The sequence below is a fragment of the Mixophyes fleayi genome, chromosome 1, assembly GCF_038048845.1.
Source record: "Mixophyes fleayi isolate aMixFle1 chromosome 1, aMixFle1.hap1, whole genome shotgun sequence".
Classification (NCBI taxonomy): Eukaryota; Metazoa; Chordata; class Amphibia; order Anura; family Limnodynastidae; genus Mixophyes; species Mixophyes fleayi.
The window spans coordinates 174,816,551-174,838,365 of NC_134402.1; the positions used below are offsets into that span (position 1 = coordinate 174,816,551).

A 21,815-nucleotide genomic window follows, 5' to 3' on the forward strand; every position below is an offset into this window, starting at 1 on the left:
CCACGCTCGTGGACCCAGAGTCAGAATCATAGATATCCTCCCTTTCTGGGTCGATATCTACCTCACCTTCTTCGGCTGAGAAGCGATCAGAAAGCTGATCTATGTCCAGACCTGCAACAGGAATGGCCCTCTTACCCCTTTAGGAAATAGATACTAGCCTATCTTCCCCGTGGGTAGACCCTGCCTGTGATGTGGAAGCATTCTCGCCAGTCTGGCTGCCTGCCAGTGTAAGTGGGGTAGTGTTCTCACGTACCTCTATTGCCCGCAGCATCACGGCCGTCATTTTCTCCATAGCCGAAGAAAAAGACCTCATCCAGGGCGGTTCCACCATTGCAGAGGTTCCCTCCTGGGCCGAGTTGTCTCGCCTCTGAGCGTCCGCAGTACAAGCTGCGCAAAGGGCGTTTCGGTCTGTGTGGCCAACAGAAAGTTGGATAGGCTGTTGCAGCGACGCTCCCCCTTCTCTATTTCACAGTCCCCGGATAAGCTCAATAGAGACTTATCCTGTGCCCCTTTCACTGTGTCTTCACCTAATGGCCATAATTTTAAAACAATGCTGGCAGAGGTGCTGGATAATGAGCGCTAGGCTTCACTTACCTGCGCTGGGATCCAGAGCTGAGCAGAGCTAAGTCCTACTCACTCTGCTGGGTTTTGACAGGATCCCACGCTGCACCTATATAGGATTAACAAAAATAAAAACATGAATAACCTATGCGAACTGAGTATAGGCAGGAGCCTATACTCCAGTGACCGAACTCTAAGTCACTTACAAAAAACTGAGGATCTCTCTGGAGAGGAGGGGCATAGCAGGGGAGGAGTCCAAAGATTTAACAGTTAAAGTGACAAGAACTCCTGAGCCACTACTATACCCCAATGTCTCGCAGTGTCCCCCAATGGCAGGGAAGAGAAAATAAATTTTCCAGACAAAGAGCGGCTAATGATATTCACAAATATACGGAATATAAATAATTTAATATGTTTGACATTTTAGTTATTGTTAAATATTTATAAATAAATGTGAATAATAATAATAGTTCTCAGCCATTTTCTGATGGCAAAGAGGCTGACAGCAGGATTATTCAATGGGATTACTAGCAGGAAATGTGTGTCCAGCTTCCCATGGTAAACTTATAAGGTAAGATCACCTTGGAGAGCGGTTACATACACTCATATACATTTGTAAATTGTAATTATAGTTTTTGTTTTTACTTCAATAGTATTTTATTTTATTTATTTTTTTCCAGATAACAGGGATACAGAAAAAAAAAATTGTAAGGGGAAGGGAAAGAGAAGGCCAGAAAAAAAGAAAGGGGAAGGGGGGGTACATAGTAGGGTAAACACATTACACCGTATTAAAATTTACAGTACTTAGTACAATAGAGGCTATCGGGTCTGTAGGTCAGCTATTTAGCAAGAAAGCAAACAGAAGCACAAGCAAGGAGGTCAAACTCCCATTAGATTATCCCATTCTGGCAACTATGTGGATTCTGACAAGGGTTCGTTTAAGGTGAACTGTGAAAGGGGAAGTAATGAATCAGTACGAACTCCGGTTGCCCCCTCACCATCTGTAGTATATACATGCCAGGAAAACCACTTTATTAAAGGTGATGCAGGGGTTGAAGAATATGGCATCCCCCTAGTTTTTGTTTTTAAACCAACCATATCCACTGTTTAGTGGAACTTTATACATCATGAAGTATAAGACTGCATAATAATTTCCCACCATAAGTCCCTTTAAAAAAAAATCACTGGACATGAAGCATTACAATGTTTCATTATTTTAATTTCATTTGAACAAACAAACAAAAAAAACAACAAAAACAGCATTATGCAGTTATGAAGCATCCTAAGCTCATTGGGCAGAAGGTAAGGTAAGTTGACCGAACGATGTTATAAGGGGGTATCTTGATTTCTCCTCATCCGTTACTGCTGCATTACCAGACCTTACTACTAGAGCCACGTGCATGCCTGCTTCCTTTGCCGCTTGCGCCTCTGTAAAAACAAAAACAGTGTGTGCAGGATATGGCACTAAAATAATACACACTTATAGTCAAGTTGTATATAGTTAGTGTAAAAATAACACATATTAGTGGAACTAAAAAAGAAAATTAAGATTTTCATATAATATAAAATCAGATTAGTTACTGGTTACTCCCATTTCTGAGACCGACACTTATCCCAAGTCGATAACATGGATCAATAAAGTGTCCCAATAGTAGTGTTACAAGCTACATTATTTGCTCTAAGTAAAGCTCACTTAAAGAAAAATCATGAGTACATCCCTTGGTCAGCAAACACCAAGCGTGTAAAACAGGCCTGACCAACCTGTGACTCTCCAGGTCTTGTGAAACTACAAACCCCAGCATGCTTTGCAAGTACATAGCAAGCTATATGCTAGCAAAGCATGCTGGGATTTGTAGTTTCACAACACCTGGAGAGCCACAAGTTGGCCAGGCCTAGTGTAGAACATTTGTAAATCAGTATGCATCACCAATTTATAACGTTTACGTGTATAAATAGATGCCTTTTAGGGACAGAAAAATTATACTTACATTTTTTGGGTTAAAAATTAAATCTACTATTTGAAATGAATATATATCAAGGGGTTTGTATTACTCATCTGAATAACGTACATTAAACACTATGCTTTTTTTCACTCCCCTGCACCAGGCTGCTATATTAGGAGTAGACAGTATGGTTGACAGCTTGGCAGACTTACTGTGTATAACTGTTGTGTGTGTGTGTGTGAGAATTGGCAGATTCATACATAGGGGCAGGATCAGTGATGTTAGAGCAACTCAATTGACTGCTGGCTCAGTGGGGTTTTTTTTGCGCGCATCAGATCACTTTTTTTGCTATAACAGAGGAACTTCAACTATCTGTAGTGCAATGATTAGGCAACAATAGTCCAAATAAGTTTTAACTGTCAGGTTAACACTGTATGAAACTTTTATGGCTCATATCTAAAAATTTCTACTTTGTGGTTTAAAAAATCATCTTTAGATTTATTCAGTCTTTTAAGTAAAAAATAAAACCTACAGGAGGTTAGTAGTGTGCACAATGTAAATGTATTCACGCAGAGAGAATGTTATAGGAAGGAAGCGCCTTTATGATTTTCTAAATTTCCTGTGTAGCTAGATCTTTGGGAGAATCTGTGATGGATTTAAACACAGTGAAGACACTGTTTTATTTTTTTGCTTTTCCCTTTCTAGAAGCTGCAGGATTTGAGGGTTGCCAGTGATGTGGCAAATCACATTCTCTGAAGCATCCAGGTCCTGTCTGCCGAAGCGTGGCCTCGACTAGGAATATCATTAAGGGAATGATGTTAAAGATGAAGATATGGAACAGAGAAACTTTTTCATCGTAATCACTATTGCGGCAAATAAGGAGCAATTGCCACATGTGAAGTCTGAGATGCTCCCCGAGACAGCGCAGCAAGCGGTCACCTACTCAAGTGTATGCTGCTGTGCTGTCTTGAACAATGCTAGGAAATTATTTAAAGGGACATAAGACAGCGGATACTACAGGAGTTCCTGCAGGAAATGTATTAAGGAGAATAACCTTGATCAGATTATGAACCATCAGAAATGTTCCCAAAATTAACCTCTGCAGATTTGCTTGGTACTGAAAAGGCTACCTATCATGCTCATCCAAGTAGAAGTGGAGTGACAGGGACAAAATCAGGCAGAACAACTTTAGGGAACAGATGCAAGCAGGGTTAATAAGTCAACTGATAACTCTGGAACAAGCCAGGGAAGAAATCTTATCAGTTCCATCAGCAGACCTTCAGTTCCAGCTACAGACAGATGCAGAAGGGAAAACCATACCAACTAGTAAACGGTCATCAATAATCTTCTGCTGCCTGGGCCTATGTAAAAGGGGGTTACAGAAATACAGCTTACAGAGCAGGCAGCAATGAGGCATCTGGGTAAGCCACCTTAGGAAACTGCACAGCACATCCCCATAAATAAATATAAAACATCTAAGCTAAATAGTCAAATTTACACTGCACATAACTTATTCCCTGATTACACTGATGGCTACTTCCTGTAGCAAGGCTGCCAAAAACTAAGAGTCAGGATAAATCTTCAGTCTATGATGAGAGAACAGACAACCCAGTCTCCCAAGAAATAAAACATTATTCTGAAAGAATGCCGACACCTAGTGGATTCTTCTAGCATTTTTCCAGTAACTCATTTAAACGCAGAGACACATTTTAGGGTCTTGTCCTTAAAAACTCTAAACACAAATTTAAAATACAAATAAGTTTGATCAGTGATTTTACAAGCAAGTTAGAAATCAATGGAGGCTTCCACCATGAGTTTAATAGTGAAAATGCATCAAAAGCGTTACTACAATGCAAAAAAAGTTAATGACTGTACACTGAAAACAATAGATTTTACTGTCATACCAGTTTACATCCCTATTACAAATATTAAAAACACGGGGCGTAGCTAGATCGCCATACTAGTAGGCTGCTTTTCACCGGAGCTCCGTCCTATAGATGGGACAAAGTGCTTAAATTGGGCTTATTCACCCCCTGAATTTGTCCAGGACACCTGTAACTCTGCTGTGAAACTGTTGTGCCTAGACAGGTGCAGCTGTGACTCGCAGGCATACCCCCGCATCACCAGTACTCTTGGCCTGGGGCCATCCCTGCGCAATTCCCCGCCTGTCTCCGTGTCCGCTCAACGGCACTGCCGGGTCCCCCCCCCCCCCCCCGCTGCTATCACTTGTGCCCGCTATACACCTCCCCTTCAGGAGGGCACGCGACATACAGAGGCGGCTGTCTGGATCAGCGCTGAGCCAGGAGGAGGCTCCCTGCCGCCGTTGTTCCGTGTGTGGTGGGTGCTGAACTGCGGGAGAGCGCGGTGAGGAGGCAACGGTTTTGTGCCCCCTGCGGAGGTCCCCCGTCCTTGCCTACCATCTATCTGGCCAGATTCCAGGGCTAAGGAGAAACACCGCGGACCGGAAGTCGCGGCAACCATAAGCACCACTGGGCAGCTTCTCTTCCAGCTCCAGTTCAATTGCACAGATCCCGGGAGGCTCCAACAGGTGGCGCTGTCGCTTCAACAGGTCCCTTGGATCCTCTCTGGCCGCCTGTCAGCCTCTCTCCGCTCTGTGGAATCACTCAGAGGAGTAATAAGCTGGCCGCTTCATCGAGACCTGGGTGAGTCACAGTACCCCTGCAGATGTTATAGGGCTCTCCATTGGGGACACCAACAACGTGCCACACTTTAATAGGCCCACACTGGCTCTCTCTGATACGCACACTCATCTCCCTTATTTACCTGTTGTGACCCAGAGGATCCTCTGCTGCAGTACTGCTGCCACCCAGTGGACAAAGTATAATACTATTTGAAAGTACTTACATAAGCAGAAAAAGTCAAGGGATAGATGTACACAATTAGAGTTTGGCGCTAAAAGTCTAGCAAATAATAATTACAGGAGACTGGTGATCTGATAACTTACACAAGAGTCTTATTCTATCCGAAAAGCGACAGTTGGGTGACCTGGTGCCCGGCGCCATCTCCATCAAACATCCCTTCTACGATCACTCACGGCTGACTTCCCCCTAGATTAAGATGTTCTAAATGCTCCAAGCAGGGGCACCAACCCTTCGCAATTGTAACATTGTCATGTTATAGAAGAAAAGCAGTCCTGTTATGACTTCCAGAGGAAAGCGCACCCCCGCAGCAGGCGCTGGCAACTTCTTCGATAGAAATAAAAAGCATACTAAATCACAAGCGCCTGCCACGAATCAACAGCAGGCGGACCGCGCGCCGGGCTCAGACACGATGGGAGAAGATGAAGTACCCCCGGCCATGAGACTCCTAATTAGCTCACTAGTTCAAGATATTAAGACGTTTCAAAGTGAGCTGAGACAAGCAATCTCAGAGTTCCGAAAGGAGATTGGCGAGCTGGGGGACCGCACTGATGTCTTAGAGTCCAAGGCGGACGAGATCTGTAAGACTGTGGCTAACAACTCGCAAGAAATCACAACACTGCGCTCTGATGTGGATTCGCTTACGGAAAAATGTGAAGATATTGAAAACAGAGCCAGGAGGTATAACATCCGTCTAAAAAACGTCCCAGAGTCGGTGGACACTTAGGCTCTCCCTGGCTTTCTGCTAGGCTTCTTTAAGACCATAATAACAGATGCCACAGACGACGAACTACTTCTGGATAGGGCTCACAGATCCCTGCGCCCCAAGTCTGCCCCGGGCCAGCAACCAAGGGATGTCATCCTCCGCATGCACTTCTACCACATAAAGGAGAAAATCATGCAGGCCACAAGGAACAGGGACTCTATCCCATACCAAGGCAGCGATATCCAGTTGTTCGCAGATCTGGCACCCCTAACCATTCAGAAACGCCGAGATCTGAAAGATGTCACAAAGACTTTACGACAACACGGGTACCGATACAAGTGGTGTTTTCCTTTTCGGCTTCAAGTCTTTACGGAAACTAGACCTCTCTTCGCAAAGACTCCAGCAGAAGGCGCTTTGATACTGGACAAACTGGGACTGTCATCCAGCTCTATGTCTCCTACAGACAGGCCGACTGTGGCGTGAGCCCCGAGAACCTCACCGCGACCAGAATGGAGCACGGCTTGATAAAGCAGAAATCTTAACCTCTAGAGACAAATATTAAAAACACAGTTAAAAACTGTGAGAGAATATGAGCCTTTAAGTAGCAATTTGCGCATTATGTGCACTAACAATTGGAAGGAAGCCCCTATTCAGTGCCTTTAACTCATGTCCACACACAGAGTGATAGATATACAGAAGGTAATTTACAAATAGTTGTTAAGTACAAATAAAGTCCTGTAGTTGCTGGACAAGAAATAGCTTTTAATGAAGTATACTACAAAAGAAGATATAGAAATATGTAAAATAGTATAAACACAGTAGCATAGTATTAAGCAGGAGCAAAGCTGACATTTTTGCCCTCAGCACTGTTTTATTCATCTTGTAGAATATCATTTTTACCTATATTACATGTCTTGGGCATAAAAATCACATTATGAATTATTTTTACTTTCTATGCTTTGAATTGGCATGTAATTTGGAGAGAAACGGAGAGGGAGAAAGAGGGAGAATGGTAAATGAACCAAATCATACCCATGTGGATCAGTGGCGGATCCAGGGGGTGAGCGATCGGGGCAATCGCCCCCCCTAGCGAGGGCTTGCTGCCGGCGGCTGCACACTATGTGCAGGTCCATTCAGCAGTGACAGTGTGCTGCCCGGCTGCTCTGATTGTGTTTAAACACAATCAGAGCAGCCGGGCAGCACATTGTCACTGCCGAGCGGACTTGCACATAGTGTGCAGCCGCCGGCAGCCCTGAAGTCAAAAAGGGGGCGGGGCCTAAATCGCATGGGGTAGGATACTTTTCTAGATCCGCCCCTGATGAGGATGAATGTGCTTTCAAGATATTTTTTACCCCAAATTCAAAGGGACCCCCAATATAACCCTTCAAACACAGATAGGTGGTCCACTCCCGTTATTAAAAACTGGAAACTGGATTCAGCAACAACCTAATTTTTGCTGCAGGTCAAAGCACTGTACTACAATCTGTCCAGTTTACCAATGTCGTGAGAAGTGCTCATAACTTAGATCCATAGATTGTAAGCTTGCAAGCAGGGACTTCTCACCTCTTTGTCTGTTTTACCCAGTTTGTTTATTGTTTACTATGTTTGTCCCCAATTGTAAAGCGCTATGGAATATGTTGGCGCTATATAAATAAATGATGATGATAAGGTTACATTGCACCCCTCTATTAGCTATACAGGGACCAAGCCTGTTGCACTGGTTCCCAGAATCCTCCAGCACCAAATTCAAAATCTTTACAACTTTACATTTCAGTATATGTTCTGATTATTTTCATTAACTTTCCTAACTTCACTGCATTGAATGGATGAATTTGCACACATGAATGAAAAATGCACTCTATGTGAAGGTGGAAATGGCATTATAGAACACAATGGATCTCATTTACTAACACTGCCCTAAAACAATAGCACCAGACACATGCATTCATTGTGTAATTTGCTCTATACAAACAAAATATACTTGTTGATTGGCTTCTGCTTCGATCAGTGCAGGTTTCACACTTTAGAGCTTATTTACTAATATGACCTTGTTATCTTGTGGACACCCAAAACAACTTATACTACAAACTTTCCAGGATCATTTTTTCATTTCTCTACATCAAGTGAAACATTACCCCTGCTTTCACATTCCCATAATACTGTCTTCATTCTAAGTTCATTCTTTCAGTTTAAATTTTCAGACCCACTCTAGACTTCTGACATTGCTCCTGTGATACCATTGCTTCTGAATACTTGTACAGGGGTGCTGTGTTTTATGTATGATTCTACAGAACATGATTGTACTTTGTGACATATAGTAAGAACACACAGGTTAGCGAGAGTGACGTATTGCTTACCTTTAGTAACATCTGTGAGAAAAAAAATGTTCCCAGTGGAGCATCCAATGCTATCAGCAATTCTTCTGTAGCTCTCACTTTGCACCTTAGAACCAACTGCAGTGTCAAAATGCCCATGAAAAAACTGTAAAGACATTTACAATATAAAACTGCAGTTAAATGATGTTCTGCATCACCAACGCACTTAGGGGCATAATCAATTGTTCTGAATCCCCGCGGCGTTAAAACTATTACCATTATTACGGTAATAGTTAGCTGGATTTCAGCTCGCGGCTCAGGGAGCTGCGAGCTGAAATCCAGCGAGAAAACTACTGTAATAAAGGTATTAACGCACACTATTACGGTAACAGTGCGTGTGCGCCGTGAGATTTTGGGCGTTTTCGCCAACAATTGAATATGCCCCTTAGTGTTTACTGTGTTCATTACGTGCTTGAAATAATTAGTAGGACTCATCCTCAACAGTAAGGGAGTTACAGGATTATTTGCTTATTACATAGTGCCACATACAGCAGGAGAGCTTTGATTTATACAGGAAGCGTGTGCCGACAGCCCAACTTGACTTCTGAGTCAAGCTATGAACTGAGAGTGTTATATTATGTGTATATTATACTATGTGCTTCGGGTGAACATGGCATAAGGGAACCCCTTTTTTAACTTTTTTTGTTTACTTATTAAATAGTGCATGTGAGATTCTCTTTAACGTATAGTGTACTGGTAAGAGCACTTTCCTTTTGTCCTGAAAAATAAAGTAGCCTCCCCAACCCTCTCATTTAGTGTTGCTGTAGTCATCCTGGGATGTAGGTGCACTGGTGACATGAATTTGGAACATTAATTTAGAAGGATTGTAAAGTATTTTTTCATCATTTATAATTGGAGAAGCTCCAATTATAAAGTGTTCCAGTTTTCCCAGAACACTCCTGGGAGTATATTTACTAAACTGCGGGTTTGACAAAAGTGGAGATGTTGCCTATAGCAACCAGATATAATAAATAATAAAATATGATATACTGGCATAAACCCATTATCTTGAAAATTTTTTAAAAAAACAAAGAAAAAAGGCAATATTTGCTGATGTTAAGCAACAGTGTCATACACAGACACGATCCTCCAGTGCCTCCTCCAACAGTGCACCTTACTCATGTCAGTATGACATCATTACCAAGCAGCAGTAATAACTTACTTGTTTGCCTTTCTGGTTTTCAAACTACCTAATTAATCAGGCAACTGGAAATCCATTCAACATTTTTAGACACATTACAACTGCAGTTAAAGCGCCATGTAATGGTTCAGCTATAACAGCGGACAGAACCACCTAGTCACATTGTGAAGCTCTCTTCATAACTTTCCTGCTGTTTCTAGCAAGTACTGTGTGTGCCTCTGATAACTGTAATTGTACAGGGAAAAGTTGCCTGTGAACACTAATCATCGGTATCTTGTACATTGTGATAATTGACATATTCAGTTTCAAACAATCTTAGACAACGTTTTTATATGATAAATGTAGCAGAAACACATTGAATTTTTTATTTAAAGAAAATAAAGTGGTTTTCATTTCTGAGCTAATTGTATTAGACTTGCTGTGTGTTACATCTAAACACGTATGCATTTGTGTAATTGACAGGCCCAATCTTCTGTAAACTAAGAAATATACGGTACCGGGGCAAACTACACACTTAGTTCTCTGATGTTTAAGAAGGTAAATGTTAAGCTGAGCTGGACTACACAATCCAGGGAGCATAAGGAATGGTGATTTGTGCAGATAAGATCCATGTAAGCAGATGTAATATGCTATATGGCAGTTTCAAGCCTCTCCTGGTCAGTACCCTTCACAAATCCCCCTTACAGATTAGTAAAACATGTGGAAAGCACAATGGTCATCTTAGGTAATGTATCATTGTGGAAAGAACCCAATCTCAGTAGTAGTAAGTGACAATGGTCGCTTTGGGTTTTTGATCCCAGAATGTGTATTGAATTAAAACTGCATTTTTAATCTGATCTAAGCATGTCCGTGTCAAGTTTTTTTTAACAGTTAAAATACTTAATACAAAAGGACACTGTGGAGCAGGTCATTTGTAAATACATTTGGGCGCACCTTTATTTACAATACATGCACTGTGCTTTCTATCTGAATGTTTGTATCATTACAATGGACTCTCCCACCTCTCCTATATTCTTGTGTTTCTCATGTAAATGTTTGTATCTTGTCAGTGCATACATTTACACTTCTCATACAATTATTTTGCTGACATAATACATGTTGTAAAAAAAAAAACCCTTTAGTTAATTTCTTCTTGTTTAACAATGAAAGGGTTCTATGTGGCCAAAATATTCAATAAAAGCCACAAAATCCAAATATCTACAAAGTAATTTTCAAATACCACTGCAAACCAACCCCACTGAATTAATACAAGTTCACAATCTCTATACTTTTTATGCAACAACAACCAAAGGCATGAAATATTTCGTGACTAACTAGTTAGTTATATACAAGATTTCCGGGCACTATTTCTGCATTAACAGTTTTTATATATCCTTAAGTTTGAAAATAGATATTATTATTTTCCAGCAAAGACAAACAAACTATGAATCAATTCCTCCATGTACATTTGGTGAAATCATATCGACTGGCTCCTACACCCAATTTTTCATTCATATTTCTGTATTTTCTGTGAATAAAACAGGGATGATTGTGACGGACCCACTCCCCACACACACAATGACGACAATTCATATTGTTGTGTGGTATAGTTGGGGTAGAACTGAGAACACATACAGTCAAACATTTGTTGCCACAATTCTGTGATCCAGTGTGGAACAAGGTGAGTATTTTGCAGGACATAATTCATTGGTTCCATTTTACAACCAATATAACCTTCTTCAACTACAGAACCTCATGTTGTAGACACACTAAAAGCATTTCCAAGTTATGTAACACTAATACTCACTTGGGAAATGTACCAGTATTCATTCTAAATATACTTTTGTAGGAATAGAATTACACAAAATTCAGAGCATTATATACCTCAAGCAGATCACCTTCAATTGAGTATCCAAACAAGAGCTTCTGTGCTTCCACACTGCCGGAAGAATATATATATAACTTCATTCCTGCTCCTCTCCATTTTCTCAAAGCTGGCTGCACATCCTCATATACCCTGCAGGACAATGGAAGATGTATTTAATTAGTACATTAAAAAGACTTAAGGGGTATATATAAATACACATTTTTTTTATTCAAGTGTTTTCTATTAAATTAATTTTCAAACTAATGGTTATCCAAGTTCCTAAGAGGTGGGAAGAGAGTAGATCAGATATGCAATGAACAGACATTTGCAAGCATATTGCTTACATATAGAGTAAGTATAAATTGCTTCACATAAGTTGTCAAATATCCATAGCAAACTGTCTTGGGCTAACATAGTGGCAGTAAGGCATGTAGGATTGGGCCACCCAGGGATCCAAAGCCACAGCGGGGCAAAGGGATAACTCAATTAAGCAATAGGCTGGCAAAGTCCTGGAGCCAAAATGTGTATTCTGTATTTAGAAGTATACCAGTGGGACCAAATCTGGTGATATTTATGACTGGCACGTCTATTGGTATAGATGTATCGCTCATGACCCATGGTATCGTTCACCAAAGCTGACACTTTTGGAAATCAGGTGGGTCCGCAGCAAGCCAAATGCAGGCAATGATGACCTTCTCCAGTGTCAGGAGGATGAAAATGTATTAGAAGGTTGTTCTGTTGGTGTCATCTAAGGAAATGCCAAAAAGAGCTAACACGGGTGGAAAGAAGGGGACCTCCAGGGACAGTATTACACATACAAGTCCAAACCACCACCCAAAATCACTGGACCTCCGGGAAGTGTCGCAATATGTGCCAGAACCACATTTTACATCAGGTTATGTCATTAAAGTGTATATAGAAACAGAATAGTGATCCCAACTCACTGTAAAAGCTGAAACCATGTCCCTTTTCTCTTACACTGAAGTAAAAACGCAATTTGAATGATGGAAAAAGTTAGAGAAAAATGCATTATAAAAGGGAAGTCTGGATGTCATTACTTATTCTTAAGTATGCTGCTTATCATACGAAACAATATCCTGGTGGTGATAAGATTAACAAAAAGTTTCACGAGTATACTGCAATAAATCAGGTACTGCATAGGTGTATTTTCTAATATAGTATGTGCCATGCATGCTTTATAAACTCTTCCAAACATAAAAAAAAAAAAAGATATAAATAAAAACATGAACTTACTGTTATACACTATACATTTGCACATTATTATCATGCACTATATTTTGTCATTTGATTAGTATATCTAAACAAATATATATAGTAGCATAATAATGTTTTACATTCATATAAGTACCGTTTAGTTTTTGTTCTATCCAGGTTAATTATTGTATATGGTCTCCTTTTATTTACTCACTGCCTTCTGTATGCCCCTGCTCTGGAAAACAACAGGTGACATACATCGGTGAGTGCTTATATTAGCGGATGTTATTTACATGACATCACATGATGTGTTATCAATGTAAACGCATCCAGCCGCACTGATCACTAAAGGTGATGCAAACCATGTGCAGTGAAAATGGATAAATACAATATACTTATAGGTGTAGTTGTTTCCTGAGCAATTGGTTACTTCTCCTGATATTGGCCCAGCTTAAGCACTTCTCCATTAAACCGCTGATGAAGTCACTGAACTTACACAATGCAATATCACCTTACTACACTTCCATTATGTCACATTTGTGTACAGTATTTGGATACTAATGTTTGTGTTGACTATTTAATTCTAACATTGTTTTGATTTCTGTCTTCAATCATTGTAGGCACCTTATTAATATAATTATACTTGGTTATGCCACACACACAAACAACGCTCTAAATACTCACTCTCCCTTAACTTGTCCAGTGGCATATGCACACCTCCACATGTGGCCCTGAAGCTGTTTAAGTGCTGTTGTCTTCCTGTCCTGTGACATCTGCCAATGAACATTATCAACCACACCTTGGATAACTTGTTGTAACTCTGCTTCATTTTCAGTTACGTCTGGAATGGGCACAAATCCATGGAGTCCACAGTCTTTTTCTGCCTTACAAGTATGAACAAGGAAAATAAAAAAACAATAGTTTATGATTATTTGTAGTTTCTTCATGTGCAAGCATCCCTAGGTAGGATGGAGGTGACAAAGTTCTATCTCTGGCATAACAATAGCAAAAGAAAGGTGATTCATTGGAAATGATCTGCATTGCTATTTATTGAACAAGATGTGAAAATAAATAGATGTAAAAAAAAGTAAAAGAATAGGGAAATGAAAATAACTTTTGCTAGACAGTTAACTTCAACTGACGCATTTGTTAAGCTTGGATAGTGCACAAGAACTCAGTTAGAAATGTCCAGCAGTGCTTTTTGGATGACCTCTATTTCAGATATTTAATTATTATAGCTATTGATACTCTCCCTCACTGCTTTTTAATTAAAACTAGCCCGCCCCCCCCCCCCCCCTTATCCCTAAATTTATCAAATCTGCCGTGTAGTTCTCTGTTCCAATCCAGACTACCTTTGCTTATTTGTTTTTAGTTTTAGTTCAAGCCTCCCCAAATTTTCATATGTAACTTGCTACCACAATCGTCCACTAATTCATATGTACCCTGTTCTAACGTGTTTAGCAGTCTCCTTCACCCCTGAGTGAACAGCTCTCATCATTTCTAAAGAGAAAACAAGAACAAATATGTGACAATAGGCTTTCTCAGTCCATGTCAGCCCATGTTTGGACTACAAAGTCTATAAAACAGAAATAAGAATATTTTGATCTAGGTGCACAAGGAGTCTGCATTGTAGGAAAATTGCAAACTTTAGTCCAAACATTAAAGTAACAAAATATGGGAATGTCTTGGGAAAATTGAGTCTCTGTCAGACATGATAAGCAACATGTGGGAGTAAGAGAATACACTGAAGTAACGGAATATTACTTTTAATGAAACTGGAAAATAGAGGGGCAGGCTAGATTGGATTTAATGATGTTATTGGGTAGGCTAACAAACAAGAAAATTGGCATTATGCTCATGGGCTCATGTTAGACAAAACCTGTTAAGTACTTGGCAGGGGCAAATGAGCATTCCCATTGAACGCCACAGCATTTATAACACGTTTAAGACTTCTGAACAATGCATGCAAAAAAATACAAGAAAAGAGGCCCCTGTCCCTAAGAGCTTACAATCCAAGGGGCAGGGGCAGACTAGTGCATAGTCTGATTGAGAGTGAGGGTGCTCCCGAGGTGAAGAGCAGCAGGGAGTAGTTTTGGAGGTGGGAGAGGGAATAAGTAACCAGTGGAGAGGTAAGAGCAGGAGGGAGTATAGATGGAAATTAAGCTGGAGATGTGGAGGTGAGAGAAGTAGCTCAGAACTCAGTAGGTGATGGTTAATACTGTATTCTGTAGAGGACTGGGACAGGCAGAAGGGGGAGGCCTAACTAGAGCAATGAGAGAGCAAAGTAAGTTGACCAGCAGCAATAGGGAGAGAGGAGGGTGAAGAGCAGGGAGAGATTAGGAGCGGTTGTTAAGGTAGTAAGTAAACCCAGGAGAAATTAACCTTAGATTTGGCAGTGAGAAGATCATTTGTGATCTCGGCGGAGAAGAGGGGGAACAGGAGGGTGATTAGAAGCAAAGAGAAGAAGGGAGATTGAGTGGGAAACAAGCAGTTTCAAGGGTTTGGTTTTTTTTGCTTTCTTTTCTTAGGATGGGGAAACAAGGGTGTATTCGAAAGAGCAAGGGAAGTACTACAGAGGAATAGGTTTAGGACAGTGATGGCTAACCTGTGACACTCCAGGTGTTGAAAAACTACAAGTCCCAGCATGCTTTGCCAGCTATCAGCTAGTTATCTACTGGCAAAGCATGCTGGGCCTTGTAGTTTCACAACACCTGGGGTAAATGTATCAATATGCGGGTTCTTCAACACCCGCGTGTTCAGCCTCTTCCGCGATTAAATTTCAAGCGGAGGTTAACCCTTTACAATGTAGCGCCGCTTGAAATTTAATCGCGGAAGAGGCTGAACACGCGGGTGTTGAAGAACCCGCATATTGATACATTTACCCCCTGGAGTGTCACAGGTTAGACATCACTGGTTTAGGATGTTGGCGAGGTGGGAGCAAACAGTAAGAAAGAGAGATCGGAAGTGAGAGGCGCTAGGGTCAAGGGGGAAGCTGGTGAAGGGAGAGGAAGAGAGAAGGGTGCAGACTTCATTCCCAGAAACAGGTAGGGAGGAGGACAATATGGGTAGGCTAGTGGGGATGGAGGGATTAGAGGAGCCGGATGGATGGAGCAGCTGTGTCGGAAGGCTAGTCAGAAGGTGGGTCTGCAGTATTAAATTATTTTTCAGATAATCAACATCATCCTATAAACTGCAGGTTGCCTTATACATTGAATTCACACAACTGAGTGAAAGTGTTGCTAATTCCTGACAGAGAGATCCACCCTCTGTGTCCCATTACAATATTAATGACAGAAGTCAACTCTGCTTAAGAGCAAAACCATCCTTAACCATTGCAATTACAAGTATGGGTCATATACAAACCATTTGTTTAAAATGGAAGTGATTTTTTTTTAAATAAATATAATGCTTTCATTTGCTTTAAAATATTTTTTTTCATTCCTACCTTTAAAAGGAGTATTACCATACTGGAGCAGTGCAGCTATTTGTTATTGCAGAAAGCTAACTATTTAAATAAAAATGCAACCCCATAAGATTTCACATGTGGAGGTTTTTCTGAACAACTGACTGTGAACAGGGTGAAGAAAAAGATACAGGTGGGAGCGTGCAGATCCAGTGGAAAATATTGTGCCCCATCAAACACACAATAGAAATATTTTAAAATATATTAACAGAGAAATCCAGTCTTATTTACCTAATGCCACCCTACTCTCAAACTAGAAAAACTGCAGACCCTACACTCATCAGTTAACAGCTCCAGGTTACTGTACTCTCAAGGTCACAGCATCAGGACAATTTTCTAAATGACTAGTGTTACGCCAAGGTGTTGGGTGGCAGCTGACTGATAATGATGTGTATTGTCCAGACAATTGCATACTAACACCTCACCATCAACCCAGTTACATTTTAAACTAAAGAAAAAAAAACCCTGAATGTATCCTGTCAACTTTTGACTGAACAAGGACTGTAAAATAAAATCCTATTTTACTACTAAAAGTTATTAATTAAGTTAATAACTTAAGTTAATTAAGAATTACAAACACTAAAACAACAAATTTAAAAGACTTACTTCTCCTGGGACTACATGCCTCCACAGTGGCCCTCACCATTACCTCAACAGAACTGTTAGATTAACAGACAATACACACATAGATAGATGTGGCTCTTTCTAATCAGGACATGCACTGAAATACACCTTCCGCCCATAGCATCTACTTGAGTAAATAGTCACTAAAAGTGGACAAGTTCTTATAGGTCAAAGATAAATGTATAAATGCTTAGGTCATCAAAACTAACATGATGGATCTTGCTTTGTCATTCCTTATGTCCTTAGGATCAGACATACTTGATGTCAAAAGGACCAATGATTCATATTCTCTGTGCCAGTAGTTAGAAGGCACAAATGCAAAATTGTAACAAATTGGCAAATGTAAGTTGTTTAACATCCAAACATATCAGTTTGCAATTATCTACTTTGTGTATGTAACTACTTGAAGCTTAAAACACTTTTCAGGGGATCTATTTATGACCCCTTGCATTTTCGATACATCAGTAGGATCTGCTGCAAATCTCTAATAATAAACTGCCGCATAACGTTAAAACGCTATAAAACGGCAGTTTTCTGAGGGTTGACCATGATTAAAACCTCTTCTGATGTAAATAAATAGGCCCCTTAAAATGACTGGTTCCATTCAGTTTGTAAACTATCTTCCTGTGCTATTCTGCATCCTTGTATTTGGACTACATTGCAAGTGATTTGTTACATTGTTTAATGAACTAAACCTCATACATGCAGTAACTCATGTGTTTAGCTTTGCCATGTAGGACAGATTTGGTTGTCTACTCCACCAGTTCTGTCAAAACTGCCTTTAATAATATTTTAGGCATAGTGCATATGAATGATTTATGTATCTTGAATCACTCTGAAATAGGGTTGCCACCTGGCTGGTGGTTTAATGGTCTTATCGGTAAAAATGAGACTCAATGAGCCAATGTTATTATAATTTAATAAATTAATTATAATGTTAATATATTATAGCATAGCAAGGATATGTAGGATAGTATTTTTCCCATAACAGGTAGGAACCATTCTCTCTGAAGTGTATGGTAGTGCAGAACCTGGAATGTTTATAAGTCAGAATAATTGCAAAGTGGTTAGCATTGCAGTCTCACAGTGCTGGGGTTGTGGTTTCAATTCCAACCAGGGTCCTATCTGTAGGGGTTTGTATGTTCTCCCCAAACTTTACAGTAAGGAATATAGAATGTAAGCTCTCATGGGGCAAGGACTTATGTGAATGATGAAATATTCTCTGTCCACTGCATGCATTATATAAGTAACCGAGTATAAATCCACTGTCTGTATTCTGTACGGTGCTGCGGAAACCTTGTTGTGTCCTATGAATAAAGAATAATAATAAAAATAATAAACAATTGCACTATATAATGAATACTGTCTAACCTGTAGTCTTAACTGTCGAACATCCTCCTGGCACTCTTCTTCATGCCAGTGTTTCTGCAAATACTCTTCAACATTGTCATGTATGTAAGGAAACAAGATGTCCTGTGAGAAAAAACATGTTTGAACAATGGGATAGCTGCCAAAACAGTGTTACGTAGAATAATATAAAAAATATATTTTCACTGTACACTTTTTAAAATTAGCATGATTTTGGGGGAATTCAATTAACTGTGAAGTCCCATCGGTGCCTAGAGGGATGTTATATTACTAAAACATTGCTGATTTTTGCTTGAACCTCATGAAGCAAGCACACATCACAAGAGGCTCAGATGGGACTTTGCCAAGCCACGAACTGAATTCCCCCCTGAATGTTAACAGATTATAGACAGGTATAAGATTTAACAATTTGCAGTCATATCAATAACACAATACGTAAAAGTATGGCATTCATTCAAAATACAGTTTACCGATTTATACAACATTACCCTATCATAAGAAAACAAATATCTGTTGTTCATCAAAACATTGGGGGGAGATTCAATTCAGAGCAAGGCATCTCTATAGAGTGCAAGAAAAAATGAGCGGAGATTCCTGCCATAACATTGACACGATGTGTCTCCGTGGATGTTCAGGAGACATCTAGCGCCAAATTTAATCTGTCTCAATTTCACAGGCTAGTACGTGTATACAAAGAAAAAAACGGGCGTTGCCAAAAAAAATGTTATAATGCAGACTACAAATTGCTTGTCCAGAGAACCAATTGCCAGATCAATGACCAATTTAGCCACACACATGGGTGTCTAAATTGGACAAGCTCCAGCTCTTCTGTGCCAGATCTCTTCCAGCACTACAGAGGTCTTTTAGTGTGATTAGGAGATAACCATGCACACAGGCTGATAGTGGTTATCTTCCAAATGCATTTAACATGTTCACTAACGATCCAACCAGGCTTGACCTGATTATTATTAGGAGCTGCAACACTGCCACCTGCACAAAACATAAAAAAGGACCATGAGGTACAATGGATTTCCAAACCAGCAAAATAAATTTGCACTACTGGACATATTGTAGTCTTGTTGTCATGCACCATAGGTTTAGATTTTGCAATTGAATTGCACAAATGAACATGACATCTGTTCATTGATTTCTGGCTTGCCCTACAGTGAAAAGCTACATTTACATTTGGACATCTGAATGTGCAATGTACTTTTGTTACATGATGACCTAAGTGAGAATTATATGGTTTCTAGGGATTATGTGGTAGAGTGTAGCATGTGTTGTCTAGAATAGATAAAGGACCAACTATGCAGTACAAAACAACAACAAAAATATGTTGCATTTAATTGCTGGCTGACTGGATCAAGCCAAGACTTCAGGACAAAGTGGAAGGCGAATGTATGTTACAATAGATTGTAAAAATGAAATTTACATATCTTATATTTGTGACTCACATTTTCAAACACTTAAAGGATTGACAAATTTTAAAAAGTGTCAAAACTAGTTTTATTATGAGGACAAGTAAAATGATGCGAGAACTTTTTTTTCCATATAGAGGAACATTAGACATAACAAATTTTGCATATAAGTTGCATCACATCACTATTCTGATTTTGTAGGACCCTGCTCCTTCCACTATCTCTCATTATGTGGCTTCCTGCCTCTGCCATGTGCAACCCTGCCCTCACTAACTCTCAGAGAAGTTGGCAGGAGACAAGATATCTGCTGAGGATATTCAGATGATCTGATAAGACTATGGATTTTTCTATCCCCACCCACTAACGACATCACACGCAAGAAGATTGAATACAATAAGGTGCTCAGACACAAGTCAAAATCATCTTAAACAGGTTTTGTATTCCCATTGTAATGTATCAAGTATGTTTTTTGTGCAAATGTCTGAACACTATTTTAATACTGCCAGTGATTCATGTGCATGCAGTTACTATTTTAATACAAATAGTAATGAATGGAACTAGAGAGTCACACAATGAAAAAAAAAAACTACAGAAGATACTTCCTTTTTCCCTAGCTCAGGAGATCATTAACCTTCCTAAACCATATTATTTTACAAAGTGTGCATACTAATTTAAAGGGTCCTTGTGGAAAATAAATTATAGCTAAATTATTTGCATTGAGACCAAAACAAAACAATTAAAGTTGTCCATGTTTGTAAATTCAACAGTGAATGTACAATTAGTCAATTCTAGTGGGAATTTTTGCGTAAACCTTACTCAACTGTATCCTAGCAGCTTGTTCATTTTTATTTTTAACTTAATGTTATCTTGGTATCACATTTCCTCTACAGCAGTGATTTACTTAATAGCATTAAGGTCAATAGGTCATCGAATCATGGTCAATATGCAGAAAACACAATGTATTACAATTGCTGCATACAACTATAGCCACTTGCAAATATAACATGGGTGTGTGGTGTTACCATTTAACTAGTTTTCTTAAAGACATGCTTTTATTTTGTGCAACAAAAAAATAATCTGGTCTTCATCCACAGTGTATTTTTGTTACTGCATCAAAACCCATGCAATAATGAGACATAATAATAGGTTATATCACAATCATGAACCAAACAGGCTATGACAGACTGTAATGAACCCAAATCTGAGGGGTCAATTTAAAATGTGAAAGATACCAGATGTGAGTTACTAAATAATGTAATGATGGTATTTGTGTACCAATATAGACTGTCCCTGAAAAAGAGGGTTAGTTGCAAAGCATTGATTTTCTATATAAAAATATATATAAATCTGATATTGTAAAAGATGTGTGCATTATTACATGTAAATGCAATTTGTTTAAGTGTTATTAACCTGCATTTGTGATGCGAGTGTATTATTTACACTCATGTATACAGAGATGTAATGTCGGGGCAATGGATAAAGATAATGAAGTCTTTATCGGCATGTATTTTAGAACACAAATCTATTTTGAACGCGAGTGCAGCAGTACGTGGAAAAAGATTTCCTATTTGAATTAAAAACCCAAGCGATGCGTTATGGTTACGTCTGAGGGGCCCTGAATATGACCCTTACCTTCACAAACGTGATTGGGGTAGTGGTGCCTTCAATATCTAACAGAATAACAGTGACGGAGGGTTGTACGGGAAGGGGCACCATTTTTCTCCAGTATTAGCAGGCTCGGTCACTGCATCACTTCGGTAGTCAGAGCGGAAACTGCTCTGTCTGTGATACGAGGAGGGGCGTCAGGCGAGAGGAACACACCCTGCTGGAAGCAGAGCAGGTCCCAAAGCACTTACATAACTGCAGTGATTATCTGTTTAGCTATACAATACATGGGCCATCTTTATTATTTTGTAACAAGTATTAATAACCCCACATTCCTAATATGAGTAGCCACAATAAACTCAAGTAAAAAAGGTACACGACTATCTTATCTATGCCTATATCTAGCTCTCCAAATAGCTTTATCTCAGTTAAATATTTTTTTTATTTTGTTTGCACACGGCCCCCAGCGCCATTTTCTATTCTCATACCATTCACGTGCTACCATTGTCTCTATTCTGCCTGCTGTGGCGCAACACCCAGCGGGATGAACTTCCGGCCGCCGTGCGTTCCACAGGCGCGTCCACAGCCAATAGGAAGCGAGCGCTCCTATGTGACGTCACAAAGAGAGCTCTATGCTATTGGCTCCGGCTCTCGGTATATAAACGGAGGGC

General features: G+C 39.8%; 1 protein-coding gene across 3 annotated transcripts; it reads right to left on the reverse strand.

Moving 5' to 3' along the window:
• Window positions 1-1,759: 1,759 nt before the first annotated feature.
• On the reverse strand, window positions 1,760-21,728 carry ENOPH1 (enolase-phosphatase 1). Of its 3 annotated transcripts, XM_075204499.1 has the most exons (7): window positions 21,633-21,710; window positions 21,172-21,321; window positions 18,125-18,226; window positions 13,351-13,550; window positions 11,469-11,601; window positions 8,447-8,570; window positions 1,760-1,989 (listed from the first exon to the last, which is right to left on the reverse strand). In XM_075204499.1, the coding sequence occupies exons 2-7, from the start codon at window positions 21,253-21,255 to the stop codon at window positions 1,850-1,852; spliced, it is 783 nt and encodes a 260-aa protein (XP_075060600.1). In that variant the 5' UTR covers window positions 21,256-21,321; window positions 21,633-21,710; the 3' UTR covers window positions 1,760-1,849. The 3 variants fall into 3 exon arrangements, with proteins under 3 accessions (XP_075060600.1, XP_075060609.1, XP_075060592.1); XM_075204508.1 differs by lacking the exon at window positions 21,172-21,321 and having other exon boundaries at window positions 21,633-21,728; XM_075204491.1 differs by lacking the exon at window positions 21,633-21,710 and having other exon boundaries at window positions 21,172-21,599.
• Between the last annotated feature and the right edge of the window lie 87 nt (window positions 21,729-21,815).

Excerpts from the sequence above, each read along its gene's own strand:
- ENOPH1 (XM_075204499.1), bottom strand. The coding sequence starts at position 21,255 with ATGGTGCCCCTTCCCGTACAACCCTCCGTCACTGTTATTCTGTTAGAT. Across the intron at positions 18,227-21,171 it reads CCCCAATCACGTTTGTGAAG|GACATCTTGTTTCCTTACAT; the intron begins GTAAGGGTCATA and ends TTTTTCTCACAG. Across the intron at positions 8,571-11,468 it reads TTGAAGGTGATCTGCTTGAG|TTTTTTCATGGGCATTTTGA; the intron begins GTATATAATGCT and ends ATGTCTTTACAG.